The sequence below is a fragment of the Oncorhynchus kisutch genome, linkage group LG7 (assembly GCF_002021735.2).
Source record: "Oncorhynchus kisutch isolate 150728-3 linkage group LG7, Okis_V2, whole genome shotgun sequence".
In the NCBI taxonomy this organism is placed as follows: Eukaryota; Metazoa; Chordata; class Actinopteri; order Salmoniformes; family Salmonidae; genus Oncorhynchus; species Oncorhynchus kisutch.
Window position 1 is genome coordinate 29,198,713 of NC_034180.2, and position 21,355 is coordinate 29,220,067.

Sequence of the window (21,355 nt, forward strand, 5' to 3'; positions counted from 1 at the left end):
GGCTCGGTGCTCGAGACCTCCAGTGCACCTCCACGGTCTGGTCTATCTGGTGCCTCCTCCATGCACCAGGCCTCTGGTGGAAGCCCCACGCACCAGGCTGTCTCTCCGTCTCCTTCCTCCAGGTTCTCCCTCCTGTCCTGCGCTGCCAGAGTATCCCGTCTGTCCTGAGCTGCCGGAGTCTCCCGTCTGCCCTGAGCTGCCGGAGTCTCCCGTCTGCCCTGAGCTGCCGGAGTCTCTCGTCTGCCAGGAGCTGCCGGAGTCTCCCGTCTGCCCTGAGCTGCCGGAGTCTCCCGTCTGCCCTGAGCTGCCGGAGCCGCCCGCCTGTCCCGAGCTGCCGGAGCCGCCCGCCTGTCCCGAGCTGCCGGAGCCGCCCTTCACGTCGGAGCTGCCTGAGTCTCCCGCTGGTCCGGTGTTGCCGGAATCGCCCTTCACTCCAGCGCTGCCGGAGTCTCCCGCCTGTCCGGCGCTGCCGGAATCTCCCGTCCATTCGGGACCCGTTGCTAGGGTCCCCAGTCCGAGGTCGGCGGCGAGGATCGCTGCTCAAAAGGCGCCACGGAGGCGGGTTAAGAAGCGGGTAAAGACTATGATGGAGTGGGGTCCATGTCCCGCGCCAGAGCCGCCACCGCGGACAGACACCCACCCAGACCCTCCCCTATAGGTTCAGTTTTGGCGGCCGGAGTCCGCACCTTTTTGTTGCTTTGTTTGATAGTGTTCAGTTGAAATAAATAACATGAACAAGTACCACGCTGCGCTTTGGTCCTCACCTTCTTCCACCGACGACCGTTACAGCCAGAGATGTATGCAATTAATAACCAAATCCCTTACTTTAATCACAGGTTGACTTTTATTGCCAAGAGTCTTGTCCTGGAGGAAGAACTGAGCGGTTTCCCATTAGATAGGCCAGCTATAATGTCAAAATTGGCTAGATTATGAAAATAAAAGTATGTTTTTAAAGTACTATCTCTTCACTTGGTCCTAATTCAAAATTACAATGCTTGTCTTTCATAATTTAATATAATTTGGTCAGTTATGTATTTTTTTTATATATTTTTTATTCCACCTTTATTTAAACAGGTAGGCTAGTTGATAACAAGTTCTCATTTACAACTGCGACCTGGCCAAGATAAAGCAAAGCAGTGCGACACAAACAACAACACAGAGTTACACATGGAATAAACAAACATACAGTCAATAATACAACAGAGACAGTCTATATACAGTGTGTGCAAATGAGGTAGGATAAGGGGGTGAGGCAATAAATAGGCCATAGTGGCGAAATTATTACAGTATGTCAAAATAAACACTGGGGTGATAGATGTGCAGAAGATGAGTGTGCAAAAGAGCAAAATAAATAACAATATGGTGATGAGGTAGTTGAATGGGCTATTTACAGATTGGCTATGTGCAGTGATCTGTGAGCTGCTCTGACAGCTGGTGCTTAAAGCTAGTGAGGGAGATATGAGTCTGCAGCTTCAGTGATCTTTGCAATTCATTCCAGTCATTGGCAGCAGAGAACTGGAAGGAAAGGCGGTTGAAGGAGAAATTGGCTTTGGGGGTGACCAGTGAAATATACCTGCTGGAGCGCGTGCTGTGGGTGGGTGCTGCTATGGTGACCAGCGAGCAGAGATAAGGTGGGGCTTTACCTAGCAACGACTTATAGATGACCTGGAGCCAGTGGGTTTGACAACGGATATGAAGCGAGGGCCAGCCAACGAGAACATACAGGTCGCAGTGGTGGGTAGTATATGGGGCTTTGGTGACAAAACGGATGGCACTGTGATAGACTGCATCCAATTTGCTGAGTAGAGTGTTGGAGGCTATTTTATAAATGACATCGCCGAAGTCAAGGATCGGTAGGATAGTCAGTTTTACTAGGGTATGTTTAGCAGCGTGAGTGAAGGCTGCTTTGTTGCGAAATAGGAAGCCGATTCTAGATTTCATTTTTGATTGGGGATGCTTAATGTAAGTCTGGAAGGAGAGTTTACAGTCTAACCAGACACCTAGGTATTTGTAGTTGTCCACATACTCTAAGTCAGAACCGTCCAGAGCAGTGTTGCTAGACGGGTGGGTAAGTGTGGGCAGCGATCGGTTGAAGAGCATGCATTTAGTTTTGCTTGCATTTAAGAGCAGTTGGAGGCCACGGAAGGAGAGTTGTATGGCATTGAAGCTCATCTGGAGGTTAGTTAACACAGTGTCCAAAGAAGGGCCAGAAGTATACAGAATGGTGTCGTCTGCGTAGAGGTTGATCAGAGAATCACCAGCAGCAGGAGCGACATCATTGATGTATACAGAGAAAAGAGTCGGCCTGAGAATTGAACCCTGTGGCACCCCCATAGAGACAGCCAGAGGCCCGGACAACAGGCCCTCCAATTTGACACACTGAACTCTATCAGAGAAGTAGTTGGTGAACCAGGCGAGGCAATCATTTGAGAAACCAAGGCTATCGAGTCTACCGATGAGGATGTGGTGATTGACAGAGTCGAAAGCCTTGGCCAGGTCTATGAATAGGGCTGCACAGTATTGTTTCTTACCGATGGCAGTTATGATATCGTTTAGGACCTTGAGCGTGGCTGAGGTGCACCCATGACCAGCTCGGAAACCAGATTGCATAGCAGATAAGGTACGGTGGGATTCGAAATGGTCGGTGATCTGTTTGTTAACTTGGCTTTCGAAGACCTTAGAAAGGCAGGGTAGGATAGATGTAGGTCTGTAGTAGTTTGGTTCTAGAGTGTCTCCACCTTTGAAGAGGGGGATGACCGCGGCAGCTTTCCAATCTTTGGGGATCTCAGACGATACGTATTCTCAATTTTCGCGAATTTATCGGTGGTGACAGTATTTCCTAGCCTCAGTGCAGTGGGCAGCTGGGAGGAGGTGCTCTTATTCTCCATGGACTTTAGTGTCCCAGAACTTTTTGGAGTTAGTGCTACAGGATGCAAATTTCTGTTTGGAAAAGCTAGCCTTTGCTTTACTAACTGCCTGTGTATATTGGTTCCTAACTTCCCTGAAAAGTTGTATAAGGCAGGGGCTATTCGATGCTAATGCCGTGTGCCACAGGATGTTTTTGTGCTGGTCAAGGGCAGTCAGGTCTGGAGTGAACCAAGGGCTACATCTGTTCCTGGTTCTAACTTTTTTGAATGGGGCATCCTTATTTAAGATGGTGAGGAAAGCCCTTTTAAAGAATAACCAGGCATCCTCTACTGACATAATGGGGTCAATATCCTTCTAGGATACCCGGGCCAGGTCAATTTAGAAAGCCCTGCTCGCTGAAGTGTTTTAGGGAGACCGTAATGAGTGATGGTCGCTTGACCGCAGACCCATTACGGACGCAGGCAATGAGGCAGTGATCGCTGAGATCCTGGTTGAAGACAGCAGAGGTGTATTTGGATGGCTATGGTTGGCTTTGAAGGTTCAGAGTTTGTTGTTGGCATGTCATGCCTAAGTTTGCTAATCTTGCCAATGAAAAAGTCATTAAAGTAGTTGGCAATATCAGAGGGTTTTGTGATGAATGAGCTATCTGATTCAATGAAGTACAGTATGTAGCTGAGTTCGCCTTTTTGCCCCATTTTTTTTTTATGTGCTCCAAAATGTTTTATTATCATCCTTTATATAATTTATCTTTGTTTCATAGTACAGTTTCTTCTTACTTTTGTTTAGTTTAGTCACATTTACAATTAATCAATTTACAGTACATTTGCCAATCAGCTGTTGCGCCAGACTTATTGTACAGACTTATTGACCTTTATTACTTTCTGCAGATGCTTACACAATGGCTGAAGTGACGTACATTTGGACTCGAAATGCATCAGCGTCAGTGGAGGTAGCAGGAGATGGATCCAGACTGAACCAGTATCACCTTCAGGGCCAAACTGTCGGGACAGAGACCATTAAATCAAGCACAGGTGAGTCTAGACCAGAATAATCCAAAAATGGTGTGCTCGAATCAAATAGTCTTTTAAAGAAAAGTATTTCGGTGAAGGGTTGGAAAGGAAACATCAACTGGAAAATGAAAACCCACACTCACTAGTAATAGTAACCTGTGAGTGTGTGTTTTCTAGTTGATGAGTCTACACCAGTACCCATTATTGGATCTGAGCAGCGACACCAAGCAGAGACAACAATCTCCTGAACCAATATAAAAAAAAATACAATTATCACACCACACTCTCACCTGTATTTGTTCTGCTTCTTCCCTGTCTGTAGGTGAGTACACCGTCATGACAGCCCACTTCCACCTGAAGAGGAAGATTGGCTACTTTGTGATCCAGACTTACCTGCCCTGCATCATGACCGTCATCCTCTCCCAGGTCTCCTTCTGGCTCAACCGAGAGTCTGTACCCGCCAGAACTGTCTTTGGTAAGCACTTTCTCACACAATTACTTGATCACAGCAAATAGCGAATACTACCACAACGGTGCCATGTTTGCAACGTCTCATATGTGATTTTGTCTTTAGTCAGGCTGAACATGTTTGCCTATGTAGTCAAGTAAAACATATTATTCCACTGGAAGTCTCTGCTCCTTAGTGGTTGAGAGTGCTCCTCAATGTTTAGGTCAAACATATTGATGGTCAAGTCAAACACGTCATATGTTCAATTTTTCTAGTCAATCAGCCCTTGTCAGATAAAATGCATTCCACCATAGCTAGTTCAAACACCTGTTACTCTACAGTCAGGCCAAACACCTGCTCTTAAATAACAGCCTGGTCAAATGGTCAGATACAGTAAGTCACATGCTGCACATACACTCCTATCCCTGAGCAGGAGTGTTACATCTGACAGGCTAACGCTATCAGAGCATCACAGCATGCTTATCACAAGAAGCCCAGTCGACCCATAGAAAAAATTAATAAAAGCCCAGACCCTTATATCCTATTTGGAAATGTCAGGGACCTGTCGGTCTCTAAACTGGGGCTTCTATACACTCTCTCCGTCTGCCCCATAATGTAGATTCCCCTAATTTAATCAGCGCTAATTATACATTGGAGTTCCATGTATTCAGAGCCAGTCAGTGTATTCACAACCTTAATGACATGAAGATTATGTTCTGTATCAGTTGAATGGTTTAACATTAAGGGAACTGGAATGGTTTTTAATAGGCCTTTTAGAGGAGCAAATTCATGGCTTTTAAGTTGACTTAACATCAAACTACCACTTTAGCCCTCAATGTAAACACAGACCACAGGCATATTAAAGATCAGCTACTCTAAATGCCCGTGGTTGCCAACATAACAGACAACATATGAAAAAAAGCTTTTGTAGTTTTGTCTTTATATGCATTGTTGTTGGTTTAAATTATTGTAGAATAGTTTCTAAAGTTTTAGGAAATAGTATATCCATCTATTTGTTTTCCTTTGAATACTTCTATATTACTATTCCTTTCTTTTTCTTATTGTTTACATTTTGGGGTCAACTCACCATACAAATTCAACACCTGCAGGATTTTCTGTCTATACTTTTAATTTGTTCACAATTCTCCCTCAGTCTTCTAGTGTATCAAACAGATTGATAACTATTCTAAACATGTTCAATGACAATTCTCATGAATATCACTCATTGAGACAGTCTAGCTCAGCATTTCCTAAACTTGGTCCTCAGGACCCCAAGGAATATCACTCATTGAGACAGTCTAGCTCAGCATTTCCTAAACTTGGTCCTCAGGACCCCAAGGGATGCACGTTTTGGTTTTTGCCCTTACACTACAAAACTCATTCAAATGATTGATGATTAGATTATTATTTGAATCAGCTGTGTAGTGCTAGGGCAAAAACCAAAACGTGCATCCCTTGGGGTCCTGAGGCCCGAGCTTGGGAAACCCTGGTCTAGCTATTCATGCAAGGTTATTAAACATTTCATATTGAGATAATAGCTGTTAAATCCAGCATTCTAGAGGGGCCAAAGAACTGTGGCGACTGCTCCTTCTTTTCATTGGGATTTGGCACATTCTACACTGAAAGAGTGAACAGGTTTCATGAAGTTGTTATGAATATGCTTGAAAGGGGCTCTGAACCTCCTGATCTAGCCTCGGTTTCAATTATCCTCATTATGAAATGCCAGTGATAACGAGGCGTGCTTTGATGTGGGTGTCTCTTTTGTGTGTTCGAACGTGGGAAGCGATGGTACATTCGCTCTGCCAAAACAGTACACAGTTAGTCATTCACCCTTCCAGATAACCTAACCAGGTCTTCTCTGGAAGTAGGCTAGACTAGCTAGCAAGCTAACCAACTTCTTTCACCAATTAGCTTCAGCCGGCTGGTGTGCGACCATGTGAAAGTTGATTTGACTTTGAATAGCCTAGCTCTGTGGCTAGTTAGGGACCGTCAATAAATTACACAATATGTTCAGGTTGCATATCTTTAGTTGTCTCATTAAATGCTTTCAATATTTGCATATTAATTTCTAAAATGTATAGTTGGTTTGAGTTTTTTAAGTAATTGAAATTTGGAGCCATTGACATTTAAAATATTGTCTAATGTACTTTTACTGATGGTCCCTAACTAGCCCCATAGGGATATCGAATGTCAAACCAAATGGACCATGGGCATTACGATCGGGTCCCGTGCAGCTGTGCTCCGAATTGATGATTACTTGGGTGCTGCCAGCTGTGGGCATGTGGGCAGGATTGAAATAAACCCAACCCAAGGAAAACTGTTACGGTACCCTTCATTCTGTGACAAACAATTATTTTTGTAATTATCTCGCAAATCTCAGTTTTGGATGAGACTTTATGGTGAAAATGATCCTATTTACACTTTGTAGTACATTTTGACACTACAATATTTTTTTCTGACTAATATCGATGCCACATTGGCCGTTTTCTACCAGAGAAGTTATTTATTGCCTTCAGTTGCTCTTTAACGGCACACTGTAACACTGTGGTAGCTAGGAATGAGTTCGACAACAATGATGTTCGACAAACTCCTAACAAATATCTCACAAGTACACTGTAACATTAAGGGCTTGATTCAATCCATAGCACTGAAGATCTGCGCTGTAGTGCAATTGAAATTTAAAGGCATTGTTCTCGTGTTCGTGGAGACTGCATTTACGGTAAACGGTGCATATATTGGCTCAATCGGAAATAAATTGCGCTATAATGCAGATTTTCAGCAAAGGCCATCTAAGGAAAAGTGTTCCTTTTTAGAACTGTGTTCCTTGTTGTCTCAGTTCTATGAGATCTGGCTCTGTGGTGGTGTTCTGGTTAAATTATTTATGTAGTCACCACTTCAAGCCTCCAAAGCATATCCCCACAGGGCGTTTTATCCTCGCAATCGGAGGATTGTTATTTTACCCTTTTAGCCTGCGGTATGTTGTTTGATGTAGTTTCATGTTTCCTCAAATGCAATGAAAAAAAGCCACAAAAAAACCTATCCATCAGCAGCCATGTGGGGAAAAAACACCCATTATTTCAATGTCAATGTCATCTTAGTCAGAGGTTTGAAGGAAGAAATGATAACTCGTTGTCTATTTACATGCCTGTGTCTGCATGTTTAGAGTACACAATGACAATGTGTAGATTGTCAATGGAAAACATGTTTTCCAGATTTGTTTATCCTCTCACCTTCACCTGCAATGCAGTAATCTAAGTGTATTTTTTCTCTCTGAAAATGATGAGGCCAGGGAATTAATAAAGAGACAGGAAGATGCTTTGTATTTGCTTTGACTGAATTCATAGAACAGGGACTTGAGGGGGAGAGACACCTATTGATTATTTACGAGGAAACTCAAGGAAGCGGAGGAAATATGGTGGATGTCTGTGTTATTTCTGTGTGTATTCCCGTGTATGTAGGAGTACAGGTCTGGAGTGATGCAACATCAACAGGAAAACACATTATCCTCTCAAAGCATTGGAGTGGTTTGATAGGGTGGCATTCCCGCATGTCCTCCAGCACCTGATAGTCTTTATGCACCATGCCGAGTACTTCATATCAGCTTGTTGGTAATACTTTACTTGAACTGCACTGCCGAAATGCCTTCTTAAACACATCATAGTAATGATGTGCTAGACATCATAAAAGGTCATGACAACAGCTCACCTTTGACTTGAGATAATTGAACAGTAAAACATATTTTTCCAGATATTTATCTATATATCGTGACTGTGTTATATAAAGACTATTTTTGTTAGGACTGTCAAAGTAAACGCGTTAATAACTCGTGACATGTTTATCGGCGTACATTTTTGGGACGCCATTAATCACATCTTTATATCTTCACTGCACAGAATCTTAACGCATCGATCCCACCAACAGCGTCTTTGCGCAAAATGGTACGCAGCATCATCAAGATATGTGTGAAACATAAGATCAACATTCACCTTCTGCTACCATTTCTGTCAAGCCGTCTACACATACAGTTTGATGAATACATAATCCAACGTATGCACCACACAGAACGAACTGCAACGGCCTCTTCAATGCAATGCTGCAAGGCAAACACAGCGTTCCATTGGAAATGAATGTACTTAGGGTGTACTAAAATGCAATGATGCTGTCGGTGTGATCAAGGCGTAAGTGCACATGTTTCTGCACTGACACTTTTTAAGCGCAAAACACAACACTTAACACAGCTACGATCAATGGGTGTTTCTAGAAGGGACACATATTTTGTCAAAATTGACTTGTCATATTAGGTTTCGGAGAATTTATGCATCAGGGTAAATAACGTAGGGTTATCTAAAAACTACTTTTGACATAATTTTGACAAATTGTACCCCATCTAGACATGACCTAGTCAATGCTTGCGCCTTAACATGAAACCCCTTTACATCTCAGAAGACCTTGTGCCTCTAGCCAAAATCATTTTAAAATGATGCCCAATATTACCAGAGCTGTTTTTCTTTCTGCCGCAGATTTGTCTGCAAGTCACGGGCGACTTGCGAGCCACTATTTTTGGGGGTTTGATAACAAAATATATTTAGCTAACTAGTTATGTTACTTGACCACAGGAAGAACTGACATTTTATTTATTGTATTTTTTATTTAACCTTTATTTAACCAGGCATTCTTATTTACAATGACGGCCTACCAAAAGGCTTCCTGCGGGGACGGGGACTTGGATAAAAAAAAATTTTTTAGGACAAAACACACATCATGACAAGAGAGACACCACAACATAACATAAAGAGAGACCTAAGACAACAACACAGCATGGTAGCAACACAACATGACTTCAACATGGTAGCAACACAACATGACAACAACATGGCAGCATCACAACATGGTAGCAGCACAAAACATTGTGCAAACATTATTGGGCACAGACAACACAAAGGGCAAGAAGGTAGAGACATCAATACATCACGAAAAGGAATAGGCTACTCAAAGAGATGCTTTAAAGGTAGGCTGCATATGCAAGAGTGGGGTGTTTATGATTGTGTGTGTGTGTGTAAGTGAGGATGTGTATGAGAACGAGATTAAGTGGGAGAGTTCGATTTGCCTGGCCCGTTTCCTGGGTGAATGGAGATTTCTGAAGGACCAACGGAATGGCCTAAAATGTTCAAACTCCGCTCACCCCGGGCACTGAGCCATGCAAAATTAACTTGCCCGGCAAGAGCGAGAGGAGGGTGTAGGCGGGAGCGTGTATAGGCCTATGGGTGTAAAGTTATCTGAACAGTACAGATGGTAATAGTGCTTTCATAACATTGTTAGACAAGTTTAAAAGCTCTTTGTACTTTGTATCCATAGAGCCCGCTCTTTTTTCCTATAGTCACACTCATTTAGAATGTTTGAAGCCTTAACAGTACTTAAAGCTGTGTTTGTGTGTGTGTGTGTGTGTGTCACTTCAAGAATATTGATAAGATGGAGTAGGCTTACTTAACCATCGGGAGTGTTAGTAAGCTGTGTGTGTGTGTGTGTAAGAATATTGATAAGATGGAGTAGGCTTACTTAACCATCGGGAGTGTTAGTAAGCTGTGTGTGTGTGTGTGTGTGTGTGTGTCACTTCAAGAATATTGATAAGATGGAGTAGGCTTACTTAACCATCGGGAGTGTTAGTAAGCTGTGTGTGTGTGTAAGAATATTGATAAGATGGAGTAGGCTTACTTAACCATCGGGAGTGTTAGTAAGCTGTGTGTGTGTGTGTGTGTGTGTGTGTGTGTGTGTGTGTGTGTGTGTGTGTGTGTGTGTGTCACTTCAAGAATATTGATAAGATGGAGTAGGCTTACTTAACCATCGGGAGTGTTAGTAAGCTGTGTGTGTGTGTGTGTGTCACTTCAAGAATATTGATAAGATGGAGTAGGCTTACTTAACCATCGGGAGTGTTAGTAAGCTGTGTGTGTGTGTGTGTGTGTGTGTGTGTGTGTGTGTGTGTGTGTGTGTGTGTGTATGTGTGTGTGTGTAAGAATATTGATAAGATGGAGTAGGCTTACTTAACCATTGGGAGTGTTAGTAAGCTGTGTGTGTGTGTAAGATGGAGTAGGCTTACTTAACCATCGGGAGTGTTAGTAAGCTGTGTGTGTGTGTGTGTGTGTGTGTGTGTGTGTGTGTGTGTGTGTGTGTGTGTGTGTGTGTGTGTGTGTGTGTGTGTGTGTGTGTGTGTGTGTGTGTGTGTGTGTGTGTGTGTGTGTGTGTGTGTGTGTGTGTGTGTGTGTGTGTGTGTGTGTGTGTGTGTGCGTGTGTGTGTGTGTGTGTGTGTGTAAGAATATTGATAAGATGGAGTAGGCTTACTTAACCATCGGGAGTGTTAATAAGCTGTGTGTGTAAGAATATTGATAAGATGGAGTAGGCTTACTTAACCATCGGGAGTGTTAGTAAGCTGTGTGTGTGTGTGTGTGTAAGATGGAGTATGCTTACTTAACCATCGGGAGTGTTAATAAGCTGTGTGTGTGTGTGTGTGTGTGTGTGTGTGTAAGAATATTGATAAGATGGAGTAGGCTTACTTAACCATAGGGAGTGTTAATAAGCTGTATGTTAGTGACTTGTGTTTACTGTGAAAATTAAATTAAAACCGTCTAATTTTGTGTTTCCGTCCCCAATCAATGCATAGTATGCCTGCAACTCAATGCACAGTTTTTTTTGTGGAAAAAGCTTTCTTTAGGGCCATTAACTCTATTACATTATTGTATTAATTTGACAGCCCTAATATTTGTGCATGGTATGGGGATGGGCATTTGCTTTGTAATGCTCGCGCGTGAGGAGTTTTCCCCAGGTTTTCACAGTAACAGCAGCCACAGTAGTTACATCTTGAAAGAATGCTTCACTCAACACACATAGAGGTGTTTGCCACTACATGTGGGAATACTTAGCCTACCAGAGAATCATCCACATGAATAATCGATTGTCATTGTGGATGGAAATACCATTTTATGTTACACATGGAAATACAAGTGAACAAGGAAAAAACTACAGTACTCTTCACTTACTGCAGATGGAATTACTAGTATTAATCATTTAAATGAATTGTCAACATTTTTGATTTAGATGGTGATCACGTTTCTCTTATTGTGATGACACAGGTGTGACCACTGTGCTCACTATGACGACTCTCAGTATCAGTGCCCGTAACTCTCTGCCGAAGGTGGCCTACGCCACGGCCATGGATTGGTTCATCGCAGTATGCTACGCCTTTGTGTTCTCTGCCCTCATCGAGTTTGCTACAGTCAACTACTTCACTAAAAGAGGCTGGGCCTGGGACGGCAAAAGTGTGGTCAACGTCAAGGTAACCAGGGCAACCCCACTGACCACTGACAGTCCTATATTGCTGTTCATTAAATTGAATGTCACATGCAATCCTGCATTTGAGTTAACACTGCATCTTTATCATGGTACTGTACTCACTAATAGCAGTTTTCATTCAGTAATGCAATAAGAGTTATGTACAGAACAAGTGAACAACGGCTGTCAAGACAAATACAAATCTGAACAATGTCATACATTCGGTTAATGTACAGATTCTACAGCCCCATGGAATTGCAGAGATAAATGTAAAAGAAATTTAAAGACCTACCTATGAAGAATATAAATAAATATATTATATTCAAAGCAAGCCAGGCTCTCTAATACTCAGAAGTGTTTGCCTGAATATCCATGTTGAGATATTGCATCTGAAGCGGTACCTTATTAAAAGAGAGGGAGGGATGAAAGAAAGAAAGGAAGATAAAATGAGATGAGGAGCTGCATGTTGGTGCTTCAAAAGCAGAGGTGAAACGCACAAATGATCTGTGATCTCTCAAGTAGGACATGGTTGATACAGTTACAGTGCCTTCGGAAAGTATTCATACCCCTTGGCTTATTCTACATTTTGTTGTGTTTCAGCCTGAATTCAAAATGGATTAAATAGATTGTTTTCTCTCACCGATCTACACACAGTACCCAATAATGACAAAGTGAAAACATGTTTTTAGACATTTTTGCAAATGTATTGAACATTTCATACAGAAATATGTAATTTACATAAGTATTCACACCCCTGAGTTAGTACATATTAGAATCACCTTTGGCAGTGATTATGGCTGTGAGTCTTTCTGGGTAAGTTTCTAAGAGCTTTGCACAGCTGAATTGTACAATATTAGCATATTATTCAATATTTGCATAAAAATTATTCAAGCCACATCAAGTTGGTTGTTGATTATTGCTTATCTTGATGTTCAAGCCGATTTAAGTCAAAACTGTAACTCGGCAGTTCAAAACTGTAACTCGGCAGTGACATTCAATGTCATCTTGGTAGGCAACTCCAGTGTAAATTTGGCCTTGTGTTTTAGGTTATTGATCTGCTGAAAGGTGAATTCATCTCCCAGTGTCTGTTGGAAAGCAGATTGCACCAGATTTTCCTCTAGGATTTTGCCTATGCTTAGCTCTATTCCGTTTTCCCCCCTATTAAACTCCCTAGTCTTTGCCGATGACAAGCATACCCATAACATGATGCAGCCACCACCACGCTTGAAAAAATTAAGAGTGGTACTTAGTGTTGTGTTGGATTTGCCCCAAACATAACGCTTTGTATTCAGGATATAAAGTTAATTTCTTTGCCACATTTTTTGATAATTACACTTTCTTCCCACAACTCACATACTCAGAGGAATGTATGTGACAGCGACAGTGATGGGTGTGCTTTTACTTCAGCTTAACTACTGAATTGGTTGAAACCTTAGACATATCCTGCCATAATACAGATTTGATAAGTGAGGCCAATTAGAATGGTCATGAGAGACTTCAAAGAGATTCACACTCCGTAAGGACCTCAAGGTTACTGTTCATTTCAATCCAAATTGATATTGAAATGAAACTCCATAAGGCTTAACAGGCAATTTAGCAGATTATACACTTTTTTTGGTAATACATCATAGATGGTTAAAGGCAGAATCATAATTACTGTGAAAAAGCTACTGTACAACAGATGCTCCATTTTCAAATCAGAAGAATAATTTCAAACACATTATGGTGTCTGGGTATTGTGCCTTGAGATGAGCTTTTAGCTGTGTGAGAGGTATTGAGAAAACAAATGCAATGATCTGGTAACAATCAAACACTTGAAGGATCAGTTAGCTTTCATAGTAGTATTACCTCTGGCTTGTAGTGTCTCTCATTGTATTACAACCAGTAATTAATTACAACCAATCTCTAATGTGTATTTTATTTCTCTCCTACAACAGAAGAAGGAGGCATCCGTCACGAAGAAGAACAATGCCTACGCTGTTGCCGTGGCAAACTACGCTCCAAACATCATCAAGGACCAAGGTGGTATGCCCACCATCTCCAAGAGTGCCACCTCTGACCCCAACAAGGCCAAGCCAGAGGTCAAGCCCGAGCAGAACAAGAAGACCTTCAACAGCGTCAGCAAAATCGACCGTATGTCCCGGATCATGTTCCCTGTGCTCTTCAGTGGTTTTAACCTGGTCTACTGGGCCACCTACCTGAACAGAGAACCAGTCATAAAGGACATGGTCCCGTCCAAATGAATACAAAATATTAACTTTGCAAGGAGACAGGATTCACTTTACACAGCTGACCCAGGACTGATGATCTGTGTGCTTTTATGTGTGTGAGTTTGGTTACATGGAGCCGTGGCATGCACTGGAGTCAATATGGTTGCTTTCTTTTGTAGGCGCATTCATTACGAGGAGATACCCAGGTAAATGATTACTAACTTCTAGTTGAATTGTAATTTGTTTGAGAGATTATACTTGTAAAGAGGTTAACATTTAACAATTGTTTGTTTATAGTGATGTAAGGATCTTATAGTTACATAAATAAAGAAACCACTGGTGCTTTCTCTAACTTCTATTTGAACCTCCAAGAAACCAACTGCCATAATTCAGTCAACACAAAAAATAGTTACCAACTCCTAGTTATAACCCTGTATTGAAGACTCCTGTATAAGAAAGCACAGACAACCATTTCCTGTTTTTGTTCCATTATTAACCTATATCATGCTCTTCATATCTTACGATTTAAACGGATCAAATTCATAAGTTGGAAATAGAGACCGTACAGTCATGTTGCATCATTTTTTCATCACACAGTGAACACAGATCTACACAAATGAGTGTTGATCCTGCAGGTTCTGGCAGTACACAGCTAGACTCACCATAAGTTCAGGGATGGATGAAGGATCACTTCCTATCACTTCCTATCGTAGGCTCAAAGACACTGTGACAGAGGACAGTGAATAGACAGTGTGAGTAAGGCTTGCAGGAATGTACTGTGTGCCAATATTTAATATCACTGTTATCTATAGAGAGTTATGACTCCTAATGACTCAAGTATGTGATTTCCCGTTGTCACCATTTTATATGCAATGTAGCTTTTTTTCTCTGATGCAGATCAAAGGACCCAGATGCATACAGTGGAGTTGGAAATTATTGACACCATTGATAAAGATGAGAAAAAACAACTATAAAATAAATAATTTAAATATTGAGCTATATTGTATGCATGTTATATGCTTTAAAAAATGGCCCCCATGACAAGCAAAGATCCACCACCATATTTTACAGTAGGTATGGGGCCAAAGAGCTCTATTTTCATGTCATCTGACCAAAGCACTGGTTCCAATCCAAGTGCCAATGCCATTTAGCAAACTCCAGGCATTTACATGCATTTGGACTAGGACATTTTTCTGTGTTTTATATTTCCACTCTATGAGGTTGGAGTAAAACTGTGAAATTGAGAAAATGATGATAATGTCCTTTTAGTGTATGAGCTGTTTCAAAAGGTCACCTAAAATTTCTGACAGTTTTTGTGGGATGGAGTTTTGGCCTTCCATGGTGACATCACCATACGGTAAATGTGTGAATAGATCAGTAAGAAATAGAGTTCCAAACCTCTCTGCTAATAACATTTCAATTTCCGTTTTTCCCTTTCCACTCAGACCACTCCCAGACCGTCCATTCAAAATTCTTAGTTGAGAAATTGTTCTTTGCTAAGAAGCTATTTTTGTTAATTTTTGGCCATTTAAATTTTTTTAAATCACAGTAAGGTACTTAATTGTTCCCCAGACATTTTAGTAAAAACCTGGTTGCCTCTGCCAGGAGACTGAAACTTGGCCGCAAGTGGATGATAACCAAGACAATAAGCACAAGCCAAATCCACAAATAAATTGTTAATTGGCCACAAAGACATTATTTTGCATTGACTATTTCAGTCTCCTGACTTGAAACCCATTGAGATTCTGTGGTTTGAATTGAAGAGGGCAGTCCATGAGTGTCGATTAAGGATATCAAGGATCTGGAAAGATTCTGTATGGAGGAATCTCAGTGCCTTTATCCTCCCAAGGTGAGGTATTGAAAGGTTTTGAAAACAGGGGTGTCAATAATTTTGACCCTTACCTTTTTGAGAAAAAATGATTATATTAGTTGGTAAACAAAATCTGTTTCTCTGATTAATTGTATTACTATAAAATAATAAGATTACCATTTTCTTTGCATACAATATGTATTTGAATTATTATTTTATACCGGCATCGTTATCAAGGGTGTCAATCATTTTGGACCAAACTGTAAGTGCTTCTAATGTAGTCATATCAAGTCCAACAGGTAACACTTTGTTTAAAGGTCTGCTTATAAACTGCTTATAAACAGTATTACATAAATTGTTAACATTAAAGCTAATGCACAATATAAAGCTGTTATTCATTATGTATATATGATTACATGTCCTCATAATAAATGGTTCCTGAATCATAAATAGTTAATAAGCATGCTTAAAATACAAATTGTAATAAAAGTTCACAAATCAGTTCATATGGACAAGGTTGTCTCTGTTTGTTTCTCTTTGACTCAACTCGATCATATAATCAAATTGTGAGATATTTTTCATGGTCACATCACTGTTTCTCTTTCTATTTTAGCAGTGGGTACCATGCCATTGCATTTTCTATTGTAAGTAAATATGTAGTTTAGTGGGATTTGTTACTGTGTTGTACACACATTTGGAAAATAAAGAAATGTGGCACAAAACATTACATTTACTTTATGATGATATACCACACACAATACAATCATAAAGTCATGTATTTTTCCAATGAATGCATTTTAACATTTTACTGTAAATCTAGAATTCTTGTTATTCTCATGCTTTTCCATTGTGATATTGTCAAAATCACAGAAAGAGTTATACTCTCAAAACTTTGAGCACACATTTCACTCCCATTCGAAGGTGTCCTCTTGAACTGAACATGTTTTTCTTGCAGATTCCCACGAGTTACCATATTAATGGCATTTCAGTTTGACATTGCAAACTGTCCGATGAAAAATACTTATCATGAGCTTCAACAAATCGTGTAGATACCCTACCCTATTACTTTAGGTTACAGATTGCAGAGGTTTAACAACCGTAAAATGTCAAATAGAAATGATACAGAACCTTACGATATCCTGAAGGCATGCACCCTGACGTTGGAAGTGACTCTTAATGAATGGTCAAGAATTGAGCTGCCCTATTGAGGGTTTAGTCAGCGTACTCACACAGTAGCCCAAAGCGTCCAGCTGATGAATCACATAACAGGACATGTGCAGACATCCTCCGTCAACCTACCAGCTTCAGTTAAACAGACAGTATTTATTTTTCACTTGACTTGAGGAAGCCATACACACAACCAACATAACACTGCCATAAGAGTGACATAATGCCTAAGGATTGAAAATGTCACATTTATGCCAGTAAATATATGAAGCAGGAAAATATTCCACAAAAATGGCTGAATTACTGTTAGACTTTTATTTTAAATTGCCTGAAAGGGGGTGTTACCAACATGACTTCTGCCCTTGCCTGTCCCGGATTATTACTGGCTTGGTGATTCAAGCCTGGGTGTGGTGGCTGAATCACAGATCAAAATGAAGTAAACAATAATTTCCCTTACTGTCAACACCAACACATCAATTCATATAGCAGATATTTCATACTGTACAAACCCCCAAATGCTCAAATTAAAGGGCTGTGTAACCACACACACACACACACACACACACACACACACACACACACACACACACACACACACACACACACACACACACACACACACACACACACACACACACACACACACACACCTCCATTAGACAGCCTAAGAACTTCCAGAGCCAACACATGACTGTCAGCAGCAGGACATCTAGCAACCAAATCCCAGCGCTGCTAAAATTATAACACTGCTGAAATCCCTACACTGCTGATACCCCAACACCGCTGAATACCTAGTGTTGCTGAAATGGGCACAATCGATATCAGAGCAGACTGTACAGTGTAGTGCTCTAAAAGAAAACAGCAAGCAGTGCACTGTCTGTCAGCAGAATTACCTCACTGTGTGCTTCTTCCTTTCTGCTTGCCCTTAATCCTCAAATTGTCTCTCTACTTATCTGTTTCTGTGTTTGTCTGCTTTTTAATGTGTTGACTGCAAACTCCACTAAGATGAACCTCCCTAGAAACCCATATAGACCTAGATACTAGCCATAAATTAGCAACAATTTGAATGTTGCGTTAAAGACCTGTTCAGTTTAACTGTACGGTCCTTGTAGCCTATAATTGCATTGGAAGGTAAAGTGGTGCTTGATGAGGTTGTTGAACCTGAATATAATGTAGGCCCTCTATAAACTAGGGTGATAGAAGATAGTAGGGTTATATTATTTTATTCTCTATTCTCTAGTCTAAATTCCACAAATTCTCAGACACTTTCCCATGCACACACAAACTAAGGATGCCTTCAAACCAGACAAACTGATGCATAAAACTGAACAACTCAATGTTTTTCAATGGGAACAATGCGTTGGGGCAGGGCCTAGGGTTGTGTTGCACTATCCATCATAAAAGTTCAATTGAAAACGTAGAACAGCGTTTCACGGAATCATTTCTCCCCACCACCATGTTTTAGTTTGAAGGTACCCCAAAGCATAAGGACATGTATGTGTTCACAGGCTCACAGAAAGATACTGTACACAGACACAGACTGATACACACCCATTCTTTGGCTCTGTTACATTTGTCAACACACACACACTTAGCCCCCTGGCCATCAGGAGCAGCACAATCTCTCTTCCCTGATCTCTTTTAAGCTGGATCTATGAGGCCAATCGCCAGCGGGCAGAGCTGTCGCGTGTCATCAGAACTCTTATCTCCGCTCCCGCTCCCGCATCCCTCTGTGCCCCCTTAACCAGTTGGCCTGTGTCTGTCTGCAGATGTCAAGGGAGCTTGTCTTCATCTTCCCACTATGCGAGCTCAAAATCATTGGTGTATCAGACTGAAAATACACAATGGCTTAGAAAAAGTCAAACGCGTGCTGGTTTAGTAGGGGCTTGTCCTATCAGCTTGATGTAAATCAGGGATGAAATACTCCAAATAATGGATGGCAGAGAGTCATCTGGTTTTGTTATTAAGAACTAAACATCCAGGTGAGTGTACGGTTTCTGTGTGCTTCTTTGCACTTTCTTCCTCTGTGCAATAATGTAACAATAAAGTTTCTTCCTCCGTGCTTCTACATTGCTTGCTGTTTGGGGTTTTAGGCTGGGTTTCTGTACAGCACTTTGTGACATCAGCTGATGTAAGAAGGGTTTTATAAATACATGTGATTGATTAATTGATTAATTGATTGATTGATTGACTATACCTGTATAATTAGTGAGCATGAAATGAGACTGATGTATTTTTTCATCATCATTTTCTTTATTTTTGGGGGGAGGTTAGGGTGAAGTTACTCCTCCAATAAAGTTAGTTACATTTCACTGTTTATGCACAGATTTCCTTTAACTAAGTTGATGCCACGTGAGACCACATGAGATCCCAATCACAGTGCCAACCCAGACAAACCACAACATCAGCATAATACGCACACTGAACAGTGAATACGTGAGCACAGACCACATACCGAACACAATTCTGCCTTAGCTCTCTTTGTACACAGACCCGACAGATCCCGCCAAACATAATCAATAGACTCCTTTGCCAGAAGATCCAAAGATGAGTAACCTTGGCTTAAAAGAGAGCTCAGTGCAGTTTTTCTGTTTTAGGTACCTCCTGCCTACTCTTTTGGGCTACTCTTATTTTTGATGTAAAGTGTGTGAAACCAAACAGACAATTCATTTTGGGAACCAACATATACTTGCCTTGTTGTGTGATTACTGCTAATGCAGTCAGAAGCTGCATCTATAGTCAGTATGTGATTCATTTGTAGGCCAAGGTCACTGCAGAGTCTACTCATTTTGATGCATGTTAATTAGGCCCTGGAGAAGTTCATAATGTGAACAAAGACAATTCTTCTCCTTCTCTCTTACTGTTAACCTTCATCACTCATCTACTTCTTGCCCCTTCAAAATAGCAGTCAAGGTAGTTTGTTCTGAAATAATCTTTCCTCTTTGGAGACTGGCATTAGGAACTGCTTCAGAAATGCAAACTTAATCAGGGTCTTCCCAAATACTTAGCTTTCAGCCATTTTAGAATTCCAACAGCATGTCTGTTCTCACTTTTATTATTATTTTTTTTAACATTATTATGATTACTTTTCTAAGCTGTGGAAAGATTTACCCTGGGAATGAGAAGGAATGGAATTGAACTGCGTTGGTGTTAGCATGAGAGGCTTGGCTAACCTGATAGAGCAAGCTTGTGATTACATTTGAATAAGGTCTTCTCTCACATGTCTCCTAATGGGTACGCAGAAAGACACAGCTCTGGTAAAGAGAGAATAAGAGGAGGAAACAGTGAAGACAAACCAGGAGATGTGAGATTCCCCTTTAAATGCACGCCAGTCAGGCATGAACACGGTGTTGATACAGTTGCCTAGCAACAGAGGATAGGTCTCCGAACAGAGGCTTTGATGTTAAAACTAAGTGAAGGTCCCCTTTGACTCTAGATTGTGTGTGTGGATTATCATTAGGATCATTTCATAAGATAAGACAGGTGAGAGGTGAAAAGTAATCCATCCAACAGAGAGGCATCACCTTGACTGCTGAGTGGGAAGAGAAGTGGTTAGTCACTCCTAAGACAGCCATGCAGGGTCATGTTGCCTACTCTTAGTCTATCTTCAGTGAACTCCTTCAGCCTTTTATTTACCATGGCCTCTCCTTCAATGTCATCCTCCAAGGAAATTAGACTTCTATTGGGATGGATTGTATTTTGTTAGAGACAGACATCACCTTGGACCATTGGTGTCAGAACCATTTCAAACGAGATACGCTTTTCAACAGGAAATTACTGTATAGTAGCTCTAAAACAGAAAAGGAAAATGTATAACATGCCGGCTGACATTTTAAGAGGATGGGTGGGGCCTGGACCCCCTCCCCTTTTCTTTGTCCATGCCCAGGGGGCCTAGTGAAGAAGTACATGTACATCAGTTGCTTTGTTTGGCAGAGGGAGACAGTCTCTGATGTTAGCCAGCCAGACGATTCAGAGCAGTTTGGAATGCTAATGGGGGCATTGCCATGGTGACATGCAGTTCCATCATGTTATTGCATTGAGAACTTCTGGAGTGCGTCTGCATACTAATGTGACTAGCATTTCATTCTCCCCTGCCTAGGCAGCACCTATTATGATCATAATAATAATAAAAATAATAATTAGGTGGATGTTTACATTTGTCCTATTTCCTGAAATGTCGCTGGTTCGAATCCCCGAGCTGACTAATGAAAAATCTGTCGATGTGTCCTTGGGAAAGACACTTAACCTTAAATGCTCCAGGGTCGGCTGATCCCTGGCCGTGACCCCACCCCCCAAGAGTGACCTAGTGGGAGTGGGACGTGCAAAAACATTCACACAAGCATATAATAACTCACATGTAATGGGGTTGGCAGAGAAAACTACAGTCATTTTTAGTTACAAAGTGGGAATTTGGTTCTTATACATCAAATTCCACAGGTTAAATATCTGATGAATATTACAGGAGTTGTGGCATATTATCATTATTGATCTGGTTAATGATTGACTTGCACTGATAAAG

At 41.2% G+C, this 21,355-nt stretch overlaps 1 protein-coding gene across 2 annotated transcripts in view; it reads left to right on the top strand.

Annotated features, from left to right (window-relative positions):
- Positions 1-16,391, top strand: part of LOC109893720 (gamma-aminobutyric acid receptor subunit alpha-2-like) — a 39,427-nt gene extending 23,036 nt beyond the window's left edge. For both annotated transcript variants that reach the window (XM_031828822.1, XM_031828821.1), the window contains exons 7-10: positions 3,756-3,899; positions 4,201-4,353; positions 11,451-11,653; positions 13,587-16,391. In XM_031828822.1, the coding sequence (XP_031684682.1) occupies positions 3,756-3,899; positions 4,201-4,353; positions 11,451-11,653; positions 13,587-13,892 (806 nt within the window). In that variant the 3' untranslated portion in view covers positions 13,893-16,391. The remainder of the gene's footprint in view (positions 1-3,755; positions 3,900-4,200; positions 4,354-11,450; positions 11,654-13,586) is intronic.
- The last annotated feature ends 4,964 nt before the right edge of the window (positions 16,392-21,355 follow it).